The sequence below is a fragment of the Puma concolor genome, chromosome D3 (genome assembly GCF_028749965.1).
Source record: "Puma concolor isolate L17-30 chromosome D3, mPumCon1.1.hap2, whole genome shotgun sequence".
NCBI lineage: Eukaryota > Metazoa > Chordata > Mammalia > Carnivora > Felidae > Puma > Puma concolor.
The window spans coordinates 14,619,786-14,646,613 of record NC_141678.1 but is presented as its reverse complement, the minus strand read 5'-3'; the positions used below and the strand labels follow the sequence as shown (position 1 = coordinate 14,646,613).

The 26,828-nt window shown below is 45.4% G+C and overlaps 1 protein-coding gene across 3 annotated transcripts in view; it reads left to right on the top strand.

Moving 5' to 3' along the window:
• Nucleotides 1–333: 333 nt before the first annotated feature.
• Nucleotides 334–26,828, top strand: part of KSR2 (kinase suppressor of ras 2) — a 445,437-nt gene continuing 418,942 nt past the window's right edge. For all 3 annotated transcript variants that reach the window (XM_086681797.1, XM_086681798.1, XM_086681799.1), the window contains exon 1: nucleotides 334–1,256. In XM_086681797.1, the coding sequence (XP_086537923.1) occupies nucleotides 1,077–1,256 (180 nt within the window). In that variant the 5' untranslated portion in view covers nucleotides 334–1,076. The remainder of the gene's footprint in view (nucleotides 1,257–26,828) is intronic.

Below are 26,828 nucleotides of genomic sequence, written 5' to 3'. Positions count from 1 at the left end.
GGGGCACTCCCCGCCGGCTCCCCCGCCGCGCGCTCCTCCCCCGCGCCCCCGCCCGCCGGCCCGCACGCACGCACGCCCGGTAGTAATTTCCACGCGAGCTCCGCAGCCCCGCGAAGCCCGCCCCCAGCCCCACCGCGCCCCGGCCCGCGCCGGGAGCCGGCCCCTCCGCGGGCAGGTGCGCGAGCCTGCGCGCGCCGCGGCCGCCTCCTCCCGCGGGTCCCTGGCGCGCCGGGCCGGGGCGGCTGCGCGCACGGCGCCGCTCCACCAACCCGCTCCCCGCAGGTCCCTCGCTCGCTCTCCATCCCTCGCCGGCGCTCGCTCCCCCCCCCCCCCCCGCCCTTTGATTGACAGGCAAGATGTCGGTGTGGAGCGAGGCAGGAGCGAATGCAGCAGCCGTCACCCCCGGAGCCCGGCGGCGGCAGCAGCAGCAGCAGCAGCAGCGCGAGGAGGAGACAGCAGCCAGCCGCAGTCGCCGCCGCAGCCGCGGGAGCAATGCAGACAGCATCTTGAGGACGCGCTAAAGCACCCCAAACGGTGGACAATGCCGTGTCACTGCAACTGGGAGGGGGGCAAAGCAGATTTTTTTTGACATAAAAGCCAGCCAGCCAAAAATATATAAATTTGCCCTTCACGGAGCCGGTGTGTAAAGAGTGAGCGCTGTTTTCCTTCGCCTCCTCCTCTCCTCCTCCTCTCCTCCCCCCCTTCTCCTCTTTTTCCTCCTCCTCCTCCTCCTCCTCCTCCCCCTCCTCCCTAAGTGTACAGACAGCATCACATCACCTGGTTTGCTTCTGAGAAACAGCATCTCTCCTTTTCAGGGACCAGAGACTCAGAGAGAGGAGACATTCTAATGGAGTCTGCTTGATACCCCAAAATAAAATAATAAATTTTGGCTCTTGTCCCCTCCTCCCACCCCACCCCCTCAGCCCTGTGTGAGATGTTGGGTTTCTTCTTCATGAGACATTGTTGAGAAGTCGCAGTGGTTGGAGAGCGTAGGGGGTAGACTACCTCTACTCCCCCCCCCCCTCTTTTTTCTCTCTGGGAGGAGGAGGAGGGGAAGGGGGCTTGCCGAGCAAGCGATGGATGAGGAAAACATGACGAAAAGCGAGGAGCAGCAGCCTCTGAGTTTGCAAAAAGCCTTACAGCAGTGCGAGTTGGTCCAAAACATGATAGACCTGAGCATCTCCAACCTGGAAGGGCTTAGGACCAAATGTGCCACCTCCAACGACCTTACACAAAAAGAGATCCGGACCCTGGAGGTAGGTGTCGCCTATGGGGGGAAAAGGCAATCTTTCCTTCCCGTTCCTTGCTCCCCACCACCCCCTTTCCTTTGATTCTGTTTGTTTGGTGGGGGGGAGGGTGTGGGAGGGTGGCAGGGCGGGCACGATTTGGTTTTCTGTGATTTATCTTCTTTGCAAAGCCTGCACTGGATGTCCCTTGACTGTGCCGCTGTCATCTACGCTTGGCTGGATGTTGGTAGTAGTAGTAGTAATTGTTATTCTTTATGTATTATTATTCCTGCGGCTGTTGTTATCATTTGTTTCCTCTCCGAGGAGTGAGTTCTCTCTTTTTTCCGCTTGTGGATTTGTTTATATGCCACGGGGGCTTGTGTGCTGGGTAAGACATTAAGGCGCTGCAGAGAACCCACGTGACCTTGCGCATTCTGCAGGTGGTCAAAAGGTGGTTTTTGCTCCCAGAACGGGGCTGCCTATAAGTATAGACCTTTTCTGCTCTGGGCCTCCTTCACAACTCCGCGATTGCTGCTTGGAATTTGTTTTTGTTTTTGTTTTATTTCAGTGATATACATGTCAGGAGGCAAGATGCATTAAAAAAAAAAATCCCCTTTGAGCTACCCGTTTCCAAATCAAATCGTTTGATGCAGGGAGCTGTTGCAGGCCTGAAACGTGTAAAAAGATAACAAAAAAATATGCCTGGATCAGCACACACAAGTGGTGTAGGAAAATACTCTTGAATCTCCATAGGACGGTGAGGAGAGGGGTCGGAGGAGGAGTCATCGCTGGCGAGTTGTAACATTGTCTCCAACAGAACTTGAGGGGGAGTTTGAAGCAGTTTGGGGGGTGGGGTTCGATGCAAAGTTACTCAGAAAGAAGATGGCAGAATTTATTTCTTCCAAAGGCCATTTGGTCAAAGGAGGAAGGTTTCAAGAGCCGTAGAAAATGTCTGGTGTGCACGTAATCACTGGGCATCCACGTTTGTTGGAAACATCCGAAGGGTTCCACTCACTTCTCCTTCAAACCAGCTGTACACACGGCTTGATTAAATTTGGGAACTCCTATTAGCTGGCATTTGCTGAGGGTGGTGGCTGTGGGGCTGGAAGCAAAGTCAAGGGGTTCTCCCTCTGGCGAAGCAGGCATGTGCAGTGCTGGGGAGGTTCCCTGTTTCCAGCCCACGGGTTTCCAAGGCCTGACCTCTTCAGCCCCTACTGAATCTTGGAGCCCTGTGCCTGGGTTCCAGCACGGATGAGCACCGCTGTCTGATTTGCTTTTAAGTCTTTTTTTTTTTTTTTTCCTCCATGATTTTAACTTTGGTTGTCAGCACACAGAAAGGTCATCAGTTTGAAAGTGGAGTGTGTGTGTGTGTGTGTGTGTGTGTGTGTGTGTGTGTGTAATATGCTGTTTGCTACCCTAGAATGCATGTCTGTGTGCCCCTGTCATCTGGGAAAATTTATGTCTTGGTGTGAGCAGTGCCCAGGATAAGTTTCTGTTCAGAACTGCGGGTGGTGAGTAACTAAATAACTCAAAAGGGCCACCTGAGTTCTCTTCTGGCCCTTGGCGTCAGGAGTCCCAGGTGCTAGTTCATGTATTACTGTGCGCGTTTCTCCTGTTTTCTTTTCCTCTTTTCAACATGCCCCATTCTCTGATAACTCCTTGATGATGGTGATGGTCACAGTGTATCCTGGACTCCATGGCTTCTTTTCTGCATAGAGGTTTTCTTTGCAAACTGGGGGATGGAGTTGCCAGAGGTTAGAGTTGTTGGGAGTGCATCTGGGTGTTAGTTTCCTGGTTCCGGGATGCCACAGATCCCTGGTTTCCAGATTGCTCAGGGAAGGGTCTCCAGCAGTCAGCCCAGCTTCTTGCTTCTCAGGTCTCTGGGGCTGGGGTGGGGACACTGAGGAGGGGCTGAAGATCCCAGGTGCAGCCAAGTCCTGCCAAACCTCATCTAGGCTTTGGACCCGAGGGTTTTTTTTTTTTTTTATCCCCCAAACTGTCACATTTTGTATGTTAAAACCATCTGAGGGAGCTCATTGAAAATGCACATTCTCAGCTTCTAACCCCAGAGACTCTAATTCAGGTGGGACTGGCAGGAGGCCCAGGAATCTGCATTTCATAAACAGTCCAGGTGTTTCTGATGCATGTTTTCACATCGACACTTTGAAAAATACCAACATAATAGGAGATAGGTGGCATATTTCTGCTCTTTGATGGTAAGGTCTCCCTGCTCACAAACACTGGAGTAAGTAGTGAATTGAACAGACCATCCTGAAAACCGTGATAATAAGCAAAATTTAGTAGCATGCATATCACCCCATATACAGCATGGACTTAGCCTTCAAGATGTGTACTGCATGGTTAGGGAGACAAGGCTAATAATAATATATGTGTGAAATAATGATGAAATCCAAACAGCAAATAATATGGGAGACAGCATGTAGGTCCATTAGGAACGTGTTCAAGCTACACGAAATGGAAAATCCAAGCGCAGTTTTAAAGCAAATGATGGCTTCTTTTTCTTGTATCGCAAGAAGTATGGAGGTATATGGCTGCTTGAGTTGGGTCAGCAAGTTAGTAAGCTCGGGACCGTTGTCTCTTTGAGTTCTCAATGGCCTCTTCCTTTTGGTTGCAAGATGTCTTCTAAAGCTTTAGCTGTCTCACTCAGGTTCAAGGCAGGGAGGAGGGGGACCGGGCGAGGAGCAAGCAGGGATAAAGGGTTCATGTCTTTGTTTCGCTACCTACCCCACAGATGATGTTGAATTATGTCTTCTTGGCCAAAACTTGGTCAGATGGCCAGTCCTTGCCTCAATGCTGGGAGGTGGGGACGTGGGGACACCATGGTAAGTGGTTTAGATGAGTCATGGTCCATTGCCTGGGTTGACTGGTTGCCACCCCATACATGCTGGCGTGGAAGAAAGCATGAAGGGATATTGGGTGGATAGCCAACAACAAGGGCCATGGCATGTTATCAGGAGGTAGTCTAGCAGAGAACAAAGACCATGACCTTTGGAGTTACACAAGTAAAGTTGTAAATTGTAGCTTTTCTACTTACTTTATCTTGGGCTAGTGATTTAAATTTTCTGACCCATGGTTTAATTTTTGGCAAAGTGGCAATAAAAGAATAACATTACCTATTTCAGTAGTTATGAAGATCGAAAGGGAGGACATTTTCAAGGGCCTGGTGCCATTTGTAACACAGCTGCAGGAGCTGAATAATTGATAGTCATGATGATGATGGTGGTATGATTAACATTACGTGGTGTGGAATAGATGACATGGAAGGGAACAGCTCAGATCAGGGGTAGAAAGGGAAGAGTTTGAACAGCATTTCCGAAGTGTGTTCTGTGGGTCCCTTGGTCTGAAAAATTAGCATTTTTCATTCTTGTGGCGAGTTCTGGAATCCGGGCCTTGTACTACATGCTGGTGGTCAACAAGTACTCTGTAGACAAAACGAATTCCTTGGAGAATTTGGCAAAGGTTGAGCTAAACAAAGGGAAACAGGCATCTTGACTGCAGAGACTTCTCAGAGCCGTTAACGATATCATCTATGTGTACGGTGACTCCGCGAGAGCGTGGAGTCTGCGGTGTTTCCTTTTTCTAAGGATATCCCTTGGGATTGATGTTCCATAGAATACACCCAGGGAAACATTTGGCAAAGCAGTTAGGGTAGCTCTCTTGGTTGGGGAGCTGGGGACCCTGAGCGCAGAGAAGGATGGGGAGAGCTGGCAGGTGGAGAGAGCTCGCTCAGCAAGAACAGCTAACCAGATAAAGGTATTTCATACCAGTTCATGCCTTCGTGGGGCAGCTGAGAGACCAGTTGGTCTAGAATGGAGAGTACCTGATAGAATGTCATAGGAAATGAATTTAGGTCACAGACTCTTGAGATCTGACTAAGGACAAGGGAGCCAGACTGACAAAGTTTCACTCCTTTGAGGAAGGAGATAGAAGTCTTCAAAGGTTTTGGAGTGAACACAATAAAAAGTTGTTTAAAGGTTAGCCTGCCAGCAGCCTGCAGCAAGGGCCAGCAAACTCTTTCTGTAAAGGGACAGGTAGTAAATAGTTTAGGCTTTGTGGGTCATACAGACTCCATCACAGCCTCTCAGCTCTGCCGTTGTAGCACGTAGCAGCCGCAGATGGACAGTTTTCCACTGCAGCTTCATTTATGGCCCCTGAAATTGAAATGCGATGTAATTTTCACATGTCACGAAATACTATTACCCCCCACCCCCCCTTTTTTTACGTTTAAAAATGTAAAAACTATTCTTAGGTTGTGGGGCCTTATGAAAACAGGTGGTGGGTCAGATTTGGCCCAAGGGCTAGCTTCCTGATCTCTGACCTCTAGGGTGGATGATGCAGTTCTGCTGATCTTGCCCACATCACTCATGTGGTTGTGTGATCATCAGATGGCTCAGCTGGGCTGGATGGCCCAAGGTGGCCTAGCTCACATGGCTGGTGGTTGGTGGGGGGATGTCAGTTTTTCTGTACATGGCTTTCCAACAGGACAGCTGGATTCCTTACCTCGTGGAAGCAGCCATGTTCCAAGAGAACAAGCCCCTTTGCACAGCCCCTCTGAGGCCTCTGCTTCTGTAACCTTTGCCAGTGTCCCATATGCCAAAGCACATTAAGTGGATAAGCCCAAAATCAATGTGGAAATGACTGTCTAAGGGTATGGATTCTAGGAGGTGTGGTTCATCGGAAGCCAATGAACAATCTCCTATAATAATGTAACAGCTATGGAAGAAAAAAAAAACCCAAACCCCAAAATAAAACCAAAAGAGCATGGGAAAGAAGGAGGGTCATGGGATGGTCAGCAGAGGCCCCCTTGAGGTTTTACTGACTTGAGGAAGCAAACCAAGACGTATCTGGGGAAGGGACCAGGCAGAGGGAAGAGCAAATTTCTTGGGTGGGAACGTCCTTGGAGTGTCGTTAGAGCAGCAAGCAGACCACTGTGGTTGGAGTTGAGTGGGTGGACGGGCAAGGGGTGAGGGACACAGTGGGAGACAGAATCAGGGCCCTGGTGATAGAGAGCTTTGATAAGATACTTGGATTTTGTCCTGAGTGTGAATGGGGAGGTGACTGACTTAGATTTTTAAAAGATCCTTCTGATTGCTTCAGGGAAAATAGACTGCAGGGATTAAGAATGGGGGCAGGGAGACAGTTTGGGAGATTGGTGTGGAAACCGAAACCAGGAGTCACTGTGCTTGGGACTATTAAGGTGGTTGGCGGGATGGGGCCGGCGGCTGGATTCAGAAGGTCAGGTGTGCACGAGGCGTTCATGAATCAGATATGGGGAAAATAAAGAAGGGAGGGTTATCCCTGGGTGTTTGGCTTAAGAACTGAGCAAATGGTGGTGCCTTTATTTGAAACATGAGGACTAGAAGTGGGATAGGTTGGGCTTGATGGTCAGGTCCTGTTTGGACATGTTCCATTTGTCAAGTAGGCAGTTGGATATTCCATCCTACAACTCTTGAGGAATGCTGGAGATACAAAATGCACTTAAAATGTCAGGAACAGCATTTCATATTATTAAATATTATTAGTGGCTGCATGCTATTCTATGGACGTACCATAATTTAACAAATTCTATTGTCAGATCGTGTACATTTACAACTTTCTGTCATTATAAATAATGCCACAGTAGATATCCTTGTGGTTTGTAGCGGTCCTTTGATTCCAGCCCAATTGCTGAATCCAAGGCTATGCCAAATTTCAGGACTTTTGGTAGGTGTTGCCAAATTACCTTCCCCCAGCCGTGTGAAAAGGGCCTGTTCTCCCCGCCCCCCCCATCCTCAGTATGGGTTTATGCTTTCTTTTTTTGGTTGCCTATGTTTTGATGACTGAGAGCTCAGGGTTTAAGGAGGCAGTTGCTTCAGGTTAGAATCTCATTCTTCCTGTTTCTAGTTGGGAAGGAGCTGGGGACCTGTGGACATAGGAGGAATTCTTGGTTTTCCATACAAAGTGGCCCAGCCTTACCCCCTTCTGCCTTGTTCTCATAAAGATATGGCAGGAGGTGGTCTCACAGCTCCGAGTTAGTGGCAGAAGTTATTTCGGAAGGGTTCACTATCCCATCTGGGTTTTTGGAACGGATCCCGTTAGGGAGCTTGTGATTTTTCGTCCTCGAATGGGCAGAATACTGAGGAGTCTTCCTCCTCCCTCCAGAGAATCGGTCATTTTCTGGGCTCCCACCCTCTGGGCCCCAAGTCTTGGGACCTGGCCTTCCTCCTTGCCCTCAGAGTGCTGCTTTGGAGCTGGGGAATGGGGAGGTGTCCAGAAGCTGAGGAAGACAAGGGACACAGGGCAGCTGCGACAGAGGATGGAGAAGCTGAGGGATGGGGAGGAGAAAGTCAAAGCAGGGACCCATTGTCTGCAGGGTTTCTGTGACCCTTGCAACATCTCTCCAGTGGGCAGTGACTGCAACAGTGGTTGTTCCTGTTTTACAAGTGAGTTTACTGAGGTTTAGAGTCACTGATGTGACCCAGGGTGACCCAGTGTGGAGGTTAAGACAGCCCCAGATACAGGAAGAGGTTTACTGCTCTATTGTGGACTCCCCAAAGGTGGCATGGCCTGGAAGGGAAGACGAGAGCAAACAGAGGGCCAAGGGGAAGTGCTGGTGATCGAGTTAATGAGAATCATCATGGTGGCTCCCTCTGCTGCTCATATACTTTGAGTTCATGGGTGACTTTATAGATGAAAACTTTATAGATGGAGAGAAACATAGAACCAATGGAGACAGAGTAGGGCATCCACAGAGACAAGGAGGAATGAGAAAAAGAGAGGGAAACAGACCTGAGATGTCCAGTACAGTAGCCACTTGCCACTTGGCTTTTGACCAGTTGAAATGTGGTGACTTCTGACTGAAATGGTATAAATGGTGTGATTATATTGGTATAAAATACACACCAAGTTCTGACCTCTTAGTAGGAAGAAAAGAGTGTGGAAGATCTCATTAATAATGTTTTTAAGTTTCTTTATTAATTTTGAGAGAGACAGAGAGAGTGAGCAGGGGAGGGGCAGAGAGAGAGTGGGGGAGAGAGGATCTGAAGCAGGCTCCGTGCCCAGAGCAGAGAGCCTGATGTGGGGCTTGAACTCGTGAACTGCAAGAGCATGACCTGAGCTGAAGTTGGATGTTCCACTGACTGAGCCACTCAGGAGCTTCACCATTAATAATTTTTTATATTGACGACATGCTGCCATGATATTATTTCAGAGAGATTGGGTTAAGTAAAATTTCTTAAAATGAATTTCGACTGTATCTTATCCCTCTTTTTTCCCCTGAGGCTACTACAAAATTTTAAATTACACACGTGGCTCACTGTATATTTCAGCTGGACAGTGCTGCTTTTGGCCATTGAGGTGGTTTCTCTGTTTTGCTGTAGTAGAAATCTTGTTCTTGATAAAGACTGAGAATATGGCCCCCCCCCCCTGCCCCGGGTTACTAGTCAGCCATTGATTAGAGCAGTGGATGCATTCCAAAGACACATGCCCTGAGTTTCCCTGGATCAGTAGGAAAGTGATATGAAGGCTCAGAAATAATAACTTAATTGAGTCTCTAGAAATTTTCATGGATTCTTGAAGTAGTATAACTTAGCGGTTAGGATGGCTTGGGATCCACAGTAAGATTGCTTGGATTCCAGCCTGAGTTCAAGGTACACTAGCTAAGTAACCTTGGGCAAATGAGCTCTCCTTTCTGAGCTTCAGTTTCCTGGCTTATAAAATTGGGATCACTTTGCATAGGATTGTTCTGATTACATGGGATCTTGCATTAAGGAGTTGAGCAGAGCACCTGGCACAAGGCAAATGCTTAAAGGTTGTTAACTTTGATGGGTTTCATGATCATCCCCCCATCCTCGCCAATAGATTGGCTTGGGGAGGTTAGGGGATCTCAGGTGTCCAGGGAGGTGCCACCCTTGAGTGTATCCTTCATTTATTCAGTGGATCTAACTGAACTCCCAGTGTGTGAGAGCAAGGAGTGAGAAGAAACCCGTAGAAGCCTTCCATCCTTCCATGGGATGACGGCACACCTGCTCGGCTGCAGGTGACGTAAGGGAACAACATTCTGATACTAGGTATGGATCTTTGAATTCGCCCACAGATGACTCACTCCCCATCAGTGCCTGGCAGGCTTTAGTCTTTAAACCGTGTGCTCAGCTCACCTCCAAGGTGGATAACAGTTACGGGGTTGGGCCTTGTAGCTCCTGAACTTCTCTTAAGCTTATGAGGTGAAGAGAACGATGGTATCCAATTGCTCAAAAATCATATTCTCTATATTCTCTCAAGATAGAAGGATGCTTAAGGGGTTAGCTAGGCTTACCTTTTGGCCAGTGTCCAGCGTGGTGATTTGGGGTGAGCACTACCTCCTACGGTGGCCTCTTAACTAATTTTTTAATGGCGGTAAAATATACATAGCATAAAATTTACCATTGTAACCATTTTAAAGTGTGCAACTTGTTGGCACAAAATACATTTACAGTGTCGTGCAACCATCATCGCTATTTATCTGCAGAACCTTTTCATCATCGCAGATAGAAATCCTGTGCCACTGAGCAATGAATGACTCTCCCCAGCTGCATGGTAACCCTGCTTTCCTGTCTGTACGAATTTGACTATTGGGTATCTCGTGTGAGTTGAATCGTATGCCCTGTACCTTTTGTGTCTGGCTTCTTTCCCCTGGCATTATGTTTCTAATGTTCATCCACATTGTAGTAGGTGTCAGTTCTTCATTTCTTTATATGGTTGACTAATATTCCATTGTATGTATACTCCATATTCTGTTTATCCAGTCATCTGTTGATAGACACTTTTGAGTCGCTTTCACCTTTTGACTATTGTGAATAATGCTGCTTAGAAACTTTGATGTACAAGTATCTGTTTGAGTCCCCGCTTTGAATTCTTTTGGGTCTATATCTAGGAGTGGAATTGTTGGGTCATATGGTGAATCTCTGTTTCATTTTTTGAGGAACTGCCGTACTATTTTCCACAGTGGCTACACCATTTTACATTTCCATTGGCAAGGTACCAGGGTTCCAATTTCCCTACATCGTTGCCAACACCTCCTATTTCTGATTATTTTTTCATTAATTTTTTAAAAATTATAGCTTTCCTACTGGGTATGAAGTGGTATCTCATTGTGGTTTTGATTTATAGTTTCCTGATGACTAATGATGTTAGGCATCTTTTCATGTGCATATTGGCCATTTGTATGTCTTCTTGGGAAAAATTCAAATTCTTTCACAAGGGCAGCCTTTTGATTGGGGTGAGTTATAGTGGTTAGAATTATTCTCTGTCTTTTGAGTTGAGTCTGCTCTCTGATGACTTAGATCCTTTGGCTCTAGTCTCTGGAGCAGAGAAAATGAGGCCACTCCTTCTTTTCGCTGAGAAAACAGCCTCAAGAAGAGTCTGCATCTAAGATCTGGAACCCACCAGGTAGAGACAAGAGATAGCTGTGCGCACAGACTCCTGACAAGTCTCTGGCCCAAATTCTGCAGCCACCACCTCTCTGCTGTATCCTCTGTTAGTTCCATTACAAAATTCCAGAATCTGGAGTCATTGACAATGGCGAATTTCCCCCTTTGCGTGTGCACCTCTCCTAGCCAGAGAATCATGCTTCTAGGAAGTAGTTGTGAATGTTTCTCTGTGTGCTCATCCTCAAAGGCACTGGCGTGGTGCTTGGGCGGGGTTGGGTGGCTTGGACTCCAGCAGTAAGGGAAATAGGTATAGAAAAGAACTCATCAATCAAGTGAGGGCATTCTGGGACTTTATTAGTTAGGAGGCAGAGCACATTTAGATGCCCCTTTTTGTATTTTTACCTTTATCTGGCTTGGAGAAACAGAGCTTTGTGATAAACCCTAAAAGCAATATTACTCTTTTAATATGTTGCTGGATTTAACCCATTAATATTTTGTTGAGGGTTTTTGTGTCCATGTTTATGAAGGATGTTGCTGTGGTTTCCTTTTTTTGTACCATGTTTGTTTAGTTTCTGTATCAGGTAACACTGGCCTCATAAAATGAATTGGGAAGCGTTCCCTATACTTCTGTCTTCTGGAAGACATTGTGTACAATTGGTTTTATTTCATCTTAACATATTTTAAATGCTGGTAGAATTCAGCAGTGAAACGATATGGACCTAGAGATTATCCTTGCTATTTTGGGGGGTGTGGAAGTTTTTGAACTATAAATTAAATTAAAAAAATTTATTCTTGGGGCGCCTGGGTGGCTCAGTCGGTTAAGCATTTGACTTTCGCTCAGGTTATGATCTCATGGTTCATGGGTTTGAACCCTGGGCTCTGTGCTGGGCTCTGTGCTGACAGCTCGGAGCCTGGAGCCTGCGTCGGATTCTGTTGCCTCCCTCTCTCTCTGCCCCTCCCCCACTTGCGCTCTGTCTTTCTGTCTCTGTCAAAAATAAATAAACATGAAACATTAAAAAAACAAATTTCCAATTTCCCTACATTTATTCTTGGGTGAATTTCAGAAGTTTGTGGCTCTTAAGGAATTGGCACATTTTATCTAAATTGGTGAATTTACATGCCTAGAGTTGCTCCTAGTATTCCCTTATTATCCTTTTAGTGTCTGTGGGATCTTTCATTGCTGATGTCAGTAATGTGTGTTTTTTCTCTTTTATTCTTTGCCAGTCTGGTTTATCAGTTTTAGTCACCTTTTCAGAAAACCAGGTTTTGGCTTTATTTATTGTCTCTGTTGTTCTGCATTCAATTTGATTAATTTTTGTTTTCATTATTATTGCCTTCTGCCTGTTTTGGCTTTATTTTGCTTTTCTTTTTCTGTTTTCCTGAGATGCTTAGACTGTTGATGTGAGACCTTTCTCCTTCTCTGAGTATTTATTGCCACCACTTTCCCTTGAAGGACTGCTTTAACCACATCCCACAAATTTTGATACGTTATGTTTTCATTTCTTCCTCTCCGATGCATGTATATTTTTCAGACGCGTGTTGTTCAGTTTTCAAGGGTTGTGGATATTTTCTGTTCTTGACTTCTGGTGTTTAATTCACTTACGGTCCATGAGGACATTTTACGTGGTTTCAGTTATTTTAAAATGCTTAGGGTTTATTTTATGGCCCAGAATATCTTCTGTCTTGGTGAATGTAACGTGTGCCCTTGCAAAGAATGTGCGTCCTGCTGTTGAGGGGTTTAGTGTTGTAGAACCACCAATTGGATCCAGTTGGTTGATGGTATTGTTGAGATCCTCTATATCCTTGTTGATTTTCTCTCAAGTTGTTTTACCGATTACACTGAGAGGAGAGTTGATGGCTCCTCCCGTCATGGTGGATTTGTCCCAATTCTTCTTGCAGATCCATCAGTTTTCGCTTCATGTATTTTGAGCTGTTTTGTTCAGTGTATACACTTGTTTTCTTAGTGACTTGCCCCTTTTCATTGTGTAAAGTTACATTTATTCCTAGTACTTTTTCTTGCTCTGGAAACTATTTTCTCTGATAATAATATAACCACCCTAGCTTTTATTTTTTTAGGTTTTTAAAAATTGAGGGAAGGGGTGCCTGGGTGGCTCAGTCGGTTGAGCATTTGACTCTTGATCTCGGCTCAGGTCATGATCTCACGGTTTGTGGGTTCGAGTCCTGCATCGGGCTCTGTGCCGACAGCATTGCGCCTGCTTGGAATTCTCTCTGTCACCCTCTCTCTCTGCCTCTCCCCAGCTCATGCTCTCTCTCTCTCTCTCAAAATAAATACATAAATAAATAAACTTTAAAAATTAAAAAAAATAAAAATTAATGTAAAATTCATATAACATCAAATTCAACATGTTAACTACTTTATGGTATACAATGGAATGTTTTTTAGTATATGCTAACTGTTGTACAGCCATCACCCCTATCTAATTGTAGAACATTTCCATCACCACATACACACACACTCCTTACCTTATACAGGTACACCTCAGACATATTGTGGGTTTCAGTTCCAGACCACTGCAATAAAGTGAATATTGCAATAAAGTGGGTCAAATGATTTTTTGGGTTTTCCAGTGCACATAAAAGTTATGTTTACACTACATTACAGTTTAAGCATGCAATAGCATTATGTCTAAGTGAGCAATGTATATGCCCCTTAATTAAAAAATAGTTTATTGTCCGGGCACCTGAGTGGCTCAGTCGGTTGAGTGTCCGACTGTTGATTTCGGCTCAGGTCATGATCTCGAGGTTCATGAGCTCAAGCCCCACATCGGGCTCTGTGCTGAAGGTGTGGGGCCTGCTTTAGATCCTTTGTCCCCCCCACACCCCCTGCTCCTCCCCAGCTAATGCCCTCTCTCTCTCACTGTCTGTCTCTCTCTCAAAATAAATCAACTTAAAAAATTAAAGAGTTTATTGCTAAAAAATGCTGATCCTCATCTGAGCTTTCGGCAGCCTCTTTGCTGGAGGAGGGTCTTGCCTTGATGGTGGTGGCTGCTGACTGATCAGGTGGGGGTTGCTGAGTTGGGGGTGGCTGTGGCAGTTTCTTAAAATAAGACAACAATGAAGTTGGCTCCATTGATTGACTCTCCCTTTCATGAGCAGTTTCTCTGCAGCAGGTGATGCTGCTTGATAGCATTTTAGCCACAGTGGAACCTCTTTCAGAATTGGAGTCCGTGCTCCCAAACCCCACCGCTGCTTTCTCACTTAAGTGTACAGAACGTTCTGAGTGCTTCGTTGTCATGTCAGCAGTCTTCACGGCATCTTCACCAGGAGCAGATTCCATCTCCAGGAGCCACTCTCTTTCCATGAGAAGCAACTCCTCCTCTGTTCAAATTTACCACGAGTTTCTAGCAATTCAGTCCCATCTTCAGGCTCCACTTCCAATCCCGGCTCACCCGCTGTCTCCACCCCATCTGCAGCTCCTTCCCCCACTCGAGTCTAGAACCCTCCCCACTCCTCCATGAAGGTTGGAATCCACTTTTCCCACACTCCTGTTAACGTCACTATCTTGACCTCTCCCGTGAATCAGGAATGTTCTCAGTGTTCTCTAGAATGGTGAAGGTTTCCAGTTGACTTGGCCCAGATCCGTCAGACGACTCACTGTCTACGGCAGCCAGATATATTTCTTCAATAATAAGACCTGAATGTGGAAATGACTCCTTGGTCCACGGGCTGCAGAGTGGACGTTATGAAAACAGCATTCATCTCGTCGTACATCTCCACGCCATCAGAGCTCTTGGGTGACCAGGTGCACTGCCAGTGAGCACTAATGTTTTGAAAGGGATCTTTTTTTTCTGAGCAGTGGGTCTCCACAGCTGGCTTCAGATATTCAACAAACCATGTTGTAAACAGATGTGCTGTCATCCAGGCTTTGTTGTTCCATCTGCAGAGCACGGGCAGGGTAGGCTTAGCATAACTCTTAGGGACCCTCGGATTTTCAGAACAGTAAATGAGCAGTGGCTTCCACTCAAAGACACCAGCTGCACTAGCCCCTAACAAGGGAGTCAGCCTGTCCCTTGAAGCTTCGAGGTCAGGCATTGACTTCTCCTCTCTGGCTACCGAAGCCCTACACGGCATCTTCCCCCGACCGGCGCTTCCACCTGGACTGAACATCGGCGGTTTAGTGTAGCCACCTTCATGAATGACCTGAGCTAGATCTTCTGGATAACTTGCTGCAGCTTCTACACGAGCACCTGCCGCTTCACCCTGCACTTCTGTGTTATGGAGATGGCTTCTTTCCTTCAGCCCCGTGAACCAACCTCTGCTAGTGCCACACGTTTCTTCTGCGGCTTCCTCACCTCTCTCAGCCTTCACGGAACTGAAGACAGTTCGGGCCTTGCTCTGGATTAGCTTTGGCTTAAGGGAGTGTTGTGCCAGGTGTGTTCTGCCATCCAGACCGCTGAAACTTTCTCCAGATCAGCAATAAGGCCGTTTCTTTCCTTATCATTCGTGTGTTCACGGGAGTAGCACTTGTCATTTCCTTCAAGATCTCTTCCTCTGAATCCACCCCTTGGCTGATGGTTGGTGCAAGAGGCCTAGCTTTTGGCCTTGTTCAGCTTTTGATGTGCCTTCCTGACTACGCTTAATCATTTCTAGCTTTTGATTTAAAGTGAGAGATGTGCAGCTCTTCCTTTTACTTGAACACTTAGAGGCCACTGTAGGGTTATTAATTGGCCTAATTTCAGTATTGTGGTGTCTCAGGGAATAGGCAGGCCTGAGGAGAGGGAGAGAGACGGGGGAATGGCCGTCAGTGGGGCAGTCAGAACATACTCATTTACCAATTATTTTGCCATCTTATGTGGGTATGTTTTGTGGCACACCAAAACAGTTACACTAGTAACATCAAAGATCACTGATCACAGATCATCATAACAAATATAATAATCATGAAAAACTTTGAAATATCGTGAGAGTTTCCAAAATGTGACACAGAGACACCAAGTGGGCAAATGCTGTTGGAAAAATGGCGCCGATAGACTTCCTCAATACAGGATGGCTACACCTTTAATTTGTAACAAACAAACAAACAAACAAACACAACTACATACAACATCTGTGAAGCGCAACAAAATGAAGTGTGCTCATACCTATTTGTTAGCAATCAACCACAGTTTCCTTGCCCTCCATCCCCTGGCAACCATTCATCTATTTTCTGTCGCTACATTTTTCTTCTTTTCTGGGTATTTCACATATATGGAATTATACAATATGTGATCTTCTCTGTCTGGCTTTTTTTCACTTAGCATAACATCTTCGTAGTTCATCCATTTGAATCGTGTATCGGTACTTCATCCCTTTTTGTGGCTGAATAAAATCCCATTGTATGGGTTTATCCACCCATCAGTGGACATTTGGGTTGTTTCCATCTTGTAGCTAATGTGAATAGTGGCGCTGTGAACATTTGTTTGGCCAGGGGCATGGGGCACTTTGGGAGTGAACTGTTTTGCCTCTGCCAGAAACTAAAGAAATGTTCCCAGGTTCAGGCTGGAACGCAGGAAGGAACTCCAGAGTCAGAAGTTCCTACTTTTTTGTGATTGTACGACACTTTCCTGGACACTTTATAGGTTCTTGGTTGGCTATTTAGGTTCTATATACCAGGTTATGAATTGTTTACATAGACTTCAGAAAAAGAAGTCATTAAACAAAAATGTCATTTTAAAGACTTTTATAGACATGAAAGCAAATCATGTTCATTATAGGAAAAATAGAATATGTGCTTAATTAAAAAGAAAAATGAACTCACTCCTCCCACCACCCATAGATGAACATTTGTTAACATCTTGTTATGGAGTCTTATAGACTTTACCTCACACAAACTTGTGTTTTTATGTTTTAGTTAAGAATAACTATACTTTACATATTTCATAGTCTCCTCTTTTCATCTTAAAGTTGGTTTAAGACATGAACGTCTTTCCCTGTCAAAAGCATTTCAAATGACTCGTAATATTCCAGCATAAAGATAGAGCATAATTGAGTTGACTGCCCACCTTTGGTGACTTATTTGGGGATTTTGTTTGTTTGTTTGTTTGTTTGTTTTTACTCTCATAAACACAGCCTTAATGACTACTTTTGAAATGAAATCTTTGTGAAGCTCTTTCATTGGTTTCCCTAACAAGTATACGTAAGGTAGAATTACTGTGTGCTTATAAGGCTTTTTTTTCCTCTTGGGCCCAATGGTCCTTTAGAAGGATACCTGTTTATATAGCCTACTTATAAGAGTTGAGGAGAGTAGCCTGTAGCTTTGTGTCTTCAGGAATGACAACGGCGAGAGGGAAGTGTTTCCAGCAAATCTTCAACTTAATAAAAAACATATAAAGTCACTTTACTGCATCTGTGAGTCAACTTGTAATGAGCCGAGAGGCTTGAGGTGGGCCTGGTTTTTAAAAATGCACACTTTCCTTTGAAATAAATACAGTTAGAATCATGTCGATGACAAGGAAGCCTCATGTGAGATGAGATTTTTCTGAAACGACATCATGAAGGGATGCAGGTTTTATAGAGGAGACTTCTGATTTCCAGGGATCACACAGTCGGTCAGTTTCTGGGACCGGGCAGGAAAGGAAAATAGGCCGGGGGTAGGATATTTGGGAGGTGACATATAAGGGCCATGGTTAACTGGAGAGCCTGTGTCACATCTACATATGTCAACATTGCCAATGGATAGTATTTAGACCTAATATTTTGGGGTGTTTCCATTTTCCTATGGAACCCCAGAATCAAAACTATGAATAAAAAGCAGACATTGCCTCGTTGTTATCTGATCGAGACCTTCACCATTCCTGTCTTTAATTCACATGTGTGTGTATACGTTTAAATAATACTGAGTGAGGAAAAGGGAGGTACAGATAATCAACACTACTGAAATAATTTGTGAACACCAATGGTTTGTTAATTGCTATTTCAGATGTTTTTCTCCCAGTCCCACCCATTCATGGTTTGAAAAAAATTAAGGTTATACCGCTTAGCCTGGAGAAGGTGGGATGACCAGTTACCTGTTGATTTGATGATGTTTACTTATTTTCAGTCTATAATGATGGCAGAGTAAGAGAGGTGACTGGGGCCACACATACACACGCATCACACCTGTACAAAAGTAGGGAGAAGAGCATAATGGACCCTTATGTACCCGTCACACAAACTCAATAATATCAAGTTATAGCCAATAACTCCTCCCCCCATCATGCCTAGATTACTTTGAAGCAATTCCTAAACCATCACAGCATTGCATCCTCAAATATTTCAATGTGTATTTCTTTTTCTTTTAAGTATATTTATTCATTTTGAGAGAGAGAGGGTGTAGGAGGGGCAGAGAGAGAGATTGAGAGAGAGAATCCCAAGCAGACTCTGCACCATCAGCACAGAGCCTAATGCAGGGCTTGAACTCATGAACCATGAGATATGACCTGAGCTGAAACCAAGAGTCAGTCGCTGAACTGACTGAGCCTCCAGGCACCCTCAATGTATATTTCTAATAAATACCAAGTACTCTGTTTTAAACATAACCATATAACTATTATTGCATTAATAATTCCTTAGTCACTTATTTTCCTAAGCCACAGATCAAAATACTTATACACAAAAGAGAGGTGTACTTTAAAAAAAATTTTGTTAATCTTTATTCATTTTTTGAGAGAGAGAGAGAGAGAGAGCACACGCACAAGTGGGGGAGGGGTGAGAGAGAGGGAGACATAGAATCTGAAGCAGGCTCCAGGCTGTCAGCACAGAGCATGACATGGGGCTCGAACCCACAAACCGTGAGATCATGACTTGAGCCAAAGTTGGACGCTTAACCCACTGAGCCACCCCAGTGCCCCAAGAGAGCTGCACTTTTGAAGCAGCCACAGTGGAAGGCATTGCCTTGTCCTGATTCTGCTGGCATTCCTTAAAGACATCCTTGAAAGTCATCTTTCGAGTCACTTTACAAGAAAGCAAGTCTCTTGATTTTTTCTTTATCCCCAGTAGTGGCCTTGATGGTGGCTGTTTGATTCCCAATGACTTTTGTGTGTTTAAAACATGAAAATATTCAAACCTGCTCTCCACGAACAAGATGTGTTGCCATGGCATCTGCAGTCATGACAATGTCCTGGGCACGGTGTCTGAAGGGAAACTCCAAGAGGAGAGTCATGGCTTTGGCCCTGGGGTACGTCTTCAGCCATTTCTAGTGTCTGCTCCAAAAGGGCACCTGGTCAGTTAGCTCCAGCACACATCCACTCTCTTCTTCAGTCATCCCGCTTTGCGTTACATGCGTTAGATCTACAAAGCCATCCTGCCCATGTGGGGCTTACAATGTACAAATACATGTTTCGCGTGTCAGGCGCTGTGCTAGGTGCTGAGTACTAGGTACTGTGCTAGGTACGGGGACACAGCATTTGCTCAAGGTTCCAGGGATGTGAGAGTAAAGATAAGACTTGAAGGATGATGGAATTAACTGGAGATGAGGACAGGCTGTTTCAGGCAGAAGGATGGTGTGTGCAAAAGCCAAGGGGTAGAAAGATCACGGGGTGCTTGAAGGACCACGTAAGTCCAGCGTGGCTGGATTATAGAGTAATTCAGGCCCATTTGTAGGCGAGGGAATGGGACAGCTCTGCTTCCTTTCTCTAAACTGGGTTCCTTTGCATCCTTTCCCTGCCTCCTCTCCTCCTCATTATAGAAAAATGAGGCGGTCTCATTTGCCAAATTGAATAAAAGTCTAATCTATGATCTCCATTTCTGAAATACGATTTGAAAGCATAACATGAATTTATTGGTCCCCCAAGGTGGAGGCAGGTCCTTGAACACCGCAACAACACAAGCCATCCTTTAATAATGGTACATGGGCAAGACCTCCAGCCGGGCAGGGGGGAGGGGGAGGGAGCATACAGCCGGGAGGAAAGAGGTGGCGAAATGGAAATACGTTTAAAACCCCATGCTTTGTGGTTTATTATTAACAGCGGGGCAGAAAATGTCTCTACAGAGTTATGAAAAATTCATTAGTAGCATGCTACAGGTCTGAGATGCTGGTCATTATTTGATCAGATTAACGCTAATGAGAGCAGTCTTAAATTAACTCAGATTAAGAGGAGGACTCTCCCCCTTACTGTTCAGTCATATGTGTATAATCACATTTTCTCACAGCCAGTTGCCCCTAGTTGTCTGCTAAGATGGGAATGAGGGGCTTTTTGCAAAGGTGGAACCGGGCCGGCCAAGGGTGCGCTGAGCCCAGATACCATCTTGAAACCAGGGTCCGATGGAGCAAGAGTCCCTGGGCTCCAGTTTTTGCCTCGTCTCCCTGACACTGCTCTTCTCTTTTCCAGACCCCTTTCCTTCTTCCTGGGTCTGCTTCATCCCAAGTACAATATCCCAGCGCTGAGTACCCACAGCGTGCCATACAGCTTTCTAGGTGCAGGGGATACATCCTTTGAGTAAAACAGGCAGAGTCCTGCTGTTGTGCCTACTCAGGGGAGACAGACAATAAATAAACATAAGAATAAGAAAAACTAATCGAAGGTGGTCAGTCTTATAGCAAAAAAAAACCCAAACAAAATAGAGCAGGCTTCATGGAAAAGGTGACATTTGAGCAAAGATTGAAAGGAAGTGAGCAAGCGAAGATATCCAGGGCAGGCAGAAGAACATTCAGAGTAAGGCAACAGCTCATGCAAAGGTCCTGAGGTCTTGGAGGAACAGCCAGGAAGCTTGTGTGACCAGAGTGGAGCATTGAAGATCAGGTCAGAGCAGCGAAGTAAGACCAGTATAGAGAGTTTTACTAAGTGAAATGAGGTGCGTTGAAGGTCTTTGCACAGAGGATAACATGATCTGACTTGAGTTTTAATGTTATCCTTCTAGGGGCGCCTGGATGACTCCGTCGGTTAAACATCTGACTCTTGATTTAGGTTCAGACCATGATCTCACGGTTCGTGGGATCGAGCACTATGTTGGACTCTGTGCTGACAGTGCAGAGCCTGCTTAGGATTTTCTCTGTCCTTCTTTCTCTGCCACTCCCCTGCTTGTGTGCACGTGAGCTCTCTCTCTCTCTCTCTCAAAATAAATAAACTTAAACAAATATTACTCATTTAGCTCATGGTTGAGAATAGATTGTGTAGTAGAAGCAGACAGAGGAGTTAGAAGACTATGTATGTGAGAGATGAAGGTGTCTCACACCAAACTGGTGAGCCATGGTTGGATTTTGGATATATTTCGAAATTACAGCAAACAGGATTTCCAGATTAAAAAAAATTTATATTTGTGTATAGTCGACACACGACATTACACTAGTTTCAGGTACACAGCACAGCGATTCGTCATTTCTTTATGTTACGCCGTGCCAACCACAAGTATAGCTGCTATCTATCCGCATACGATGCTATTACAATACATTGACTATATTCCCCATGCTGTAAGGATTTCCAGATGCTTCTTTCACCTTGCCTGTTGATCGATGTGAAAAATGATGGTATTTACTGGTTGCATGAACCCGAACTCTTGGTCGCAAGTAACAGAAACGTACCTCAGATTGCTTTTGCAAAAAGAAGGAATTCTCCTTCCTTATACAATTGAGAAGTTTATGGGTAGCACTCGCTTCCACATGGCTGGATCCAGGTACTTAAAGACAGGGATGCTTCTCTCTGTCCCTGAGCTCAGCTCTCTTGCTGTGCTACTTTCATTCAGGTGGTCTTTCCTGGTGGTAGCAGGATGGCCACTGGAAATGCGACTCCTACATCTCATCACCTTAGCTGCTGTGGAGGAAGAGCGTGACTATTTTCTTTTTTTGTGTTTAAAATAAATTTTTTTAATGTTTATTTTTGAGAGAGAGAGACAGAGCATGAGCAGGGGAGGGGCAGAGAAAGAGGGAGACACGGTATCCAAAGCAGGCTCCAGGCTCCGAGCTGTCAGCACAGAGCCCAATGTGGGGCTCGAACTCAAGAACTGTGAGATCATGACCTGAGCCCAAGTCAGACGCTTTAACCGACTGAGCCACCCAGGTGCCCTGAGCATGACTATTTTCTGGTGACTCTGATAGATGTCCTTTTTGTTGGTCATGCGTGGTTCATTTCTCTACTCCTGTAGTCAGGAGGGCACTGTGTTCTCCAGTTTAGTTCTGGAGGGAGATCAGCTCTTCCCAAGCTCCTGTGGACTGAGCAGGGAGGTTCTCCAAATAAAAGCTGGGATGTTGTATCCAAAAAGTAATCAGCTTGGTCGGAGGAAACAATAATTTTGTCATCCCAGCATAGCTGGAATTCTTAACCCAGAATTCCAGCAAATGCAGGAAAGTCGAAGCAGGGTGTAAGGATCGAAGCGCTATGGGATCCATCCCAGGGATGTCTGGAAGTTCAAAGTGGGGTATTTCAGAGACCTTTCAACTCAGCATTCACAAAGTCAGCTGGATTTACATAATAGACTCACACCACTAGTCCATTCCAGGAGCAAGAAACCTTTGCTTCCAGCGTGTTCTCCTGTCTGGCCTCCCAAGACGGGCCATGTGTCTTTGTTGGGATAGTAATTGGCTGGAGGACTGGGACATGGTGCCCGAGTCCCAGCTCCACCAGCCTCTCGCCACTATCTGGCTTTGCAAGTCACATAACTTTACTGAGTCATAGAGGATACTGGGAGAATTTAGGGAAAAAAGGATTTTTGTTTTTGTTTGTTTAGTTTTGAGGGAGAGAGAGAGAGAGAGAGAGAGAGAGAGAGCAAGCACATGAGTGGTGGAGGAGCAGAGAGAGAGGGAGACACAGAATCCAAAGCAGTCTCCAGGCCCTGAGCTGGCAGCACAGAGCCTGACGGGGGCTCAAACCCATGAACTGTGAGATCATGACCTGAGCCCAAGTCAGAAGCTTAACCACTGAGCCACACAGGTGCCTGGAAAAAAGTTTTGTTTTTGTTTTTGTTTTTTTTTTTTTAAAGCGTTTTTAAAAAGTGCTGTGCTTGGGAGGGGCTCCTGGATGGCCCAGCCGGTTAAGCATCGGGTTAAACGTTCAGCTCAGGTCATGATCTCACAGTTTGTGAGTTTGAGCCCCACATCAGGCTCTGTGCTGATGGCTCAGAGCCTGAAGCCTGCTTCAGATTCTGTGTCACCCTCTCTCTGCCCCTCCCTGCTTGTGCTCTTTCTCTCTCAAAAATAAATAAATAAATAAATAAATGTTTTAAGAAAAAAAAAGTGCTTGGGAGACCGTGGACCCACAAGGCAGGGCCTGACTGCGTTGCTTCTGGTTAATGAATGCTTAACATTCGCTAACCAGAGTTAGGGTTTCCAGAGGAGATACAGGATGCTCAGTTAAACCTGAATGCCAGGTAAATAATGAATACTATTTCAATATAAGTATACCCAAATATTGCATAGGACATACTTACACGAAAATATTATTTTTATTTATCTGAAACTCAGATCTACATGAATGCCCTTTATTTGCCAAATCTGGTGGCACAAGATGATCATACCAAGGGAGATGTGTTATTGTTACCAATCACTCATGACTGCTCCGTGATAACCACTTCATGCTAGGTAGGACCAGGAATGATGGGACTCCAGAGTGTAGACATCATTAATGTTTTTTTTTAAATTTTTTAATGTTTTTTAATTTATTTTTGAGAGAGAGAGACAGAACATGAATGAGGGAGGGGCAGAGAGAGAAGGAGACATAGAATCTGAAGCAGGCTCCAGGCTCTGAGCTGTCAGCACAGAGCCCAACGCGGGGCTCGAACTCACGGACTGTGAGATCATGACCTGAGCCGAAGTCGGATGTTTAACTGACTGAGCCACCCAGGCGCCTGCATCATTAATGTTTTTATATTGGATGTGAATGAATGTCTTGTACTGTCTTTTGACTACAGGTTTATGGCCAAGTCTGGATTCTCAAATTTGGCTGTATACATATGTCAGTCCTATAATACCACATTTAAAAATTTTCCTTTTGAGGGACATGTTGGTGGCTCTCGGTGGCTCAGTCAATTAAGCATCCAACTTGGGCACAGGTCATGATCTCACAGTTGGTGAGTTCGAACACTGCATCAGGCTCTCTCTGCTGTCAGTGCAGAGCCCGCTTCAGATCGTCTATCCCTCTCTCTCTGCCCCTCCCCTGTGTTCTCTCTCTTTCTCAAAAATAAATAAACATTAAAGAATTTCTTCATTTTGAGATAGGTTTAAGTTTTGGGTAACAGTGTTGGGTCTTCCAGGTTTGTTTTCTTTTATTTTTTCTTTGTATGTTATTTATTTTTGTAGGAGAGAGAGATAGAGTGTGAGCAGGGGAGGAGCAGAGAGAGAGGGAGACACAGAATCCGAAGCAGGCTCCAGGCTCTGAGCTTTCAGCACAGAGCCCGACACGGGGCTCAAAGTCACAAACGGCGAGATCATGACCTGAGCCAAAGTGAGACTCTTAACTGACTGAGCCACCCAGGCACCCCTTGGCTCTTCCAGTTTCGAGCCATAACTTTGGTCTTACTCCTCTCAGCATCTCAGTTTCCCCATCTGTACACATAGGATAATGACAGTGCCTACCTCATAATGTGGTCATGAGGGTTAGCTAATATGTGTAGAGTGCTTAGCTCAGCATCTGGCATATGACTGTGCTCTTAAGTGTTAGCTGCTGCAGGTATAGTAAACCTGTAGAGATTAATCTGGCTGCTCTATAATCGGTGTTCCAAATTAACTTCTCAGCTCTCTTTGGAAGTTTCCTGGTTGAATCGTTCCTGTGGTTTGGGCTTGTGCTTAGCAGGTTGAACCCCTAAAGCAGAATAACAGGATGCAGTGTTGAACTTGACACGTATGGGAAACTTTCAGCTCCAAACTGGGGGGAGAAGGAAGGAAGGGGAGGACTGTTGCCTCTAGGTTTGGTGGGCATGATTTTGTCGGTCTTGACTGTACATTCTGCCCCAGGTCCAAACAGGCATGCGGTGGTTAGCAAGGGGGATGGACATCGAAGCCTGCCTTTAAGCCGAGCCATGGACACGTGTCCCCTTTTGAGCCAATGTCTTCAGCCCTGGTCCCTAACTATTTCCATCTATTCCTCCGCACTTGGAGGCCCTGAGCAGATGCTGGGGATAGGTAAAAATGAATGACGTCTAGGGGTTGTCCAAGAACAGGGGTAGACGGGGCTAGCCCAAGGTTCACCCTGTGTGTTACATATGCTTCCTTTTGCTTGAGATCATTTAAAATGGAAATGTTTTTCAAGCTTGGTGTTTTTATCCGTATGCTGCTTAGAGAGAAATGTTTTTAGAGGACTGTGGGAGACACAGCCGCTGAAGTCTCTGTTCTGCAAGACTCTCATAGCTTCTGTAAAAAGAAGGTGCTTGGGGGTTATGAAATTTCAAGAGGCAGGTCAAAATGTGCTGCTTTTTTCTTGAAATGAGCATTTTACCAGTGAAAGACCAAGTTGTTTGAAAAGTCTGGATCGACTTCAGTGTTAATCTTGTAACCATAGCTAGCATTTGCTTGGCTCCTACTGAATCCTGGGCACTTACCTGCCCTTTCTGTGCGTGGCTGCCCAAAGTGTGGTCCGTGAGGGTGTGGCACTGGTGCCACCGGGAGCTGGTGACACACAGAGCCTCAGAACCTGGCTCAGACTCATCGAATCGCATCTTAATACAGCCAGGTGATTTGTGTGCACAGTAAAGTTTGAGGAACACTGATTGAACCCTCCGAACAGCCCAGTGTTACACATTGCATTAAAATTTTTATTTTTATTTATTTTTATTAAAAAAATTTTTTTAATGTTTATTTTTGAGAGAGAGAGAGACAGAGTGTGAGTGGGGGAGGGGCAGAGAGAGAGGGAGACACAGAATCCGAAGCGGGCTCCAGGCTCTGAGCTGTCGGCACAGAGCCCGACATGGAGCTTGAACTCACAAACCGCGAGATTGTGACCTGAGCTGAAGTCAGACACTTAACTGACTGAGCCACACAGGCGCCCCTCCATTAAAATTTTTATTGTGGTAAAACATACATACTATTTATCATTTTAACCATCGGTAAGTATATGATTCAGTGATGTTAAGTACATTGACAGTGTGGTATAATCATTATCACTGGCTGTAACCAAAGTGTTTTTCTTTTTTTTTTTTTTAATTTTTTTTTTCAACGTTTATTTATTTTTGGGACAGAGAGAGACAGAGCATGAACGGGGGGGGGGGGGGGCAGAGAGAGAGGGAGACACAGAATGTGAAACAGGCTCCAGGCTCTGAGCCATCAGCCCAGAGCCTGATGCGGGGCTCGAACTCACGGACCGCGAGATCGTGACCTGGCTGAAGTCGGACGCTTAACCGACTGCGCCACCCAGGCGCCCCCCAAAGTGTTTTTTAAAATAAATGTTTATTTATTGATTTTGAGAGAGAGCAAGAGAGCGAGAGGGAGAGAGCAGGGTAGGGGCAGAGAGAGAGGGAGAGAGACAGAGAGAATTCTAAGCAGGTTCCATGTTGTCAGCAGTGAGCCCAATGTGGGGCTCGATCTCACAAACCATGAGATCATGAACTCAGCTGAAATCAATAGTTGGATGCTCAACCGACTGAACCACCCAGGCGCCCCTATACCCAGAACATTTTTATCATCCCCCGCACAAACTCTGTACCTGTGAAATAGCACCCTTCTCCTTCTTCCCCCAGTGCCTGGTGACCAATACTTTCTGTCTTTATGCGCTTGTACATTCTAGGTACCTTGTATAAGTAGAATCATACAATATTTGTCCTTTCATCTGGCATATTAAACATAGCATGCTGTTTTTTTTTTAATTTTAATGCTTATTTATTTTTGAGAGAGACAGAGATAGAGTATGAGCCAGGGAGGGGCAGAGAGAAAGGGAGACAGAATCTGGAGCAGGCTCCAGGCTCTGAGCTGTCAGCACAGAGCCCAACGCGGGGCTTGAACTTACCGACCACGAGATCATGACCTGAGCCGAAGTCAGACGCTTCACCGACTGAGCCACCCAGGCGCCCCCGTAGCATGCTGTTTTCAAAGTTCAGCTGTGTGGTTCTAGTGTTTATCATCACCTTATTCCCTTTTATGGCTGAATAAACATTCCATTATACGAACAGACCACATTTTGTTTATCCACTCATCTGTTGATGGACATTTGGGTTGGTTCCACTTTCTTGATTCGGGAATAATGCTGTTATGAACATGAGTGTACATGTATCTGTTGAGTCCTTGATTTCAGTTCTTTTGGGTGCACTCCTAGGAGTATTAACTCCCTTTGCCTATGAAGAGATTGAGATGCAAAAT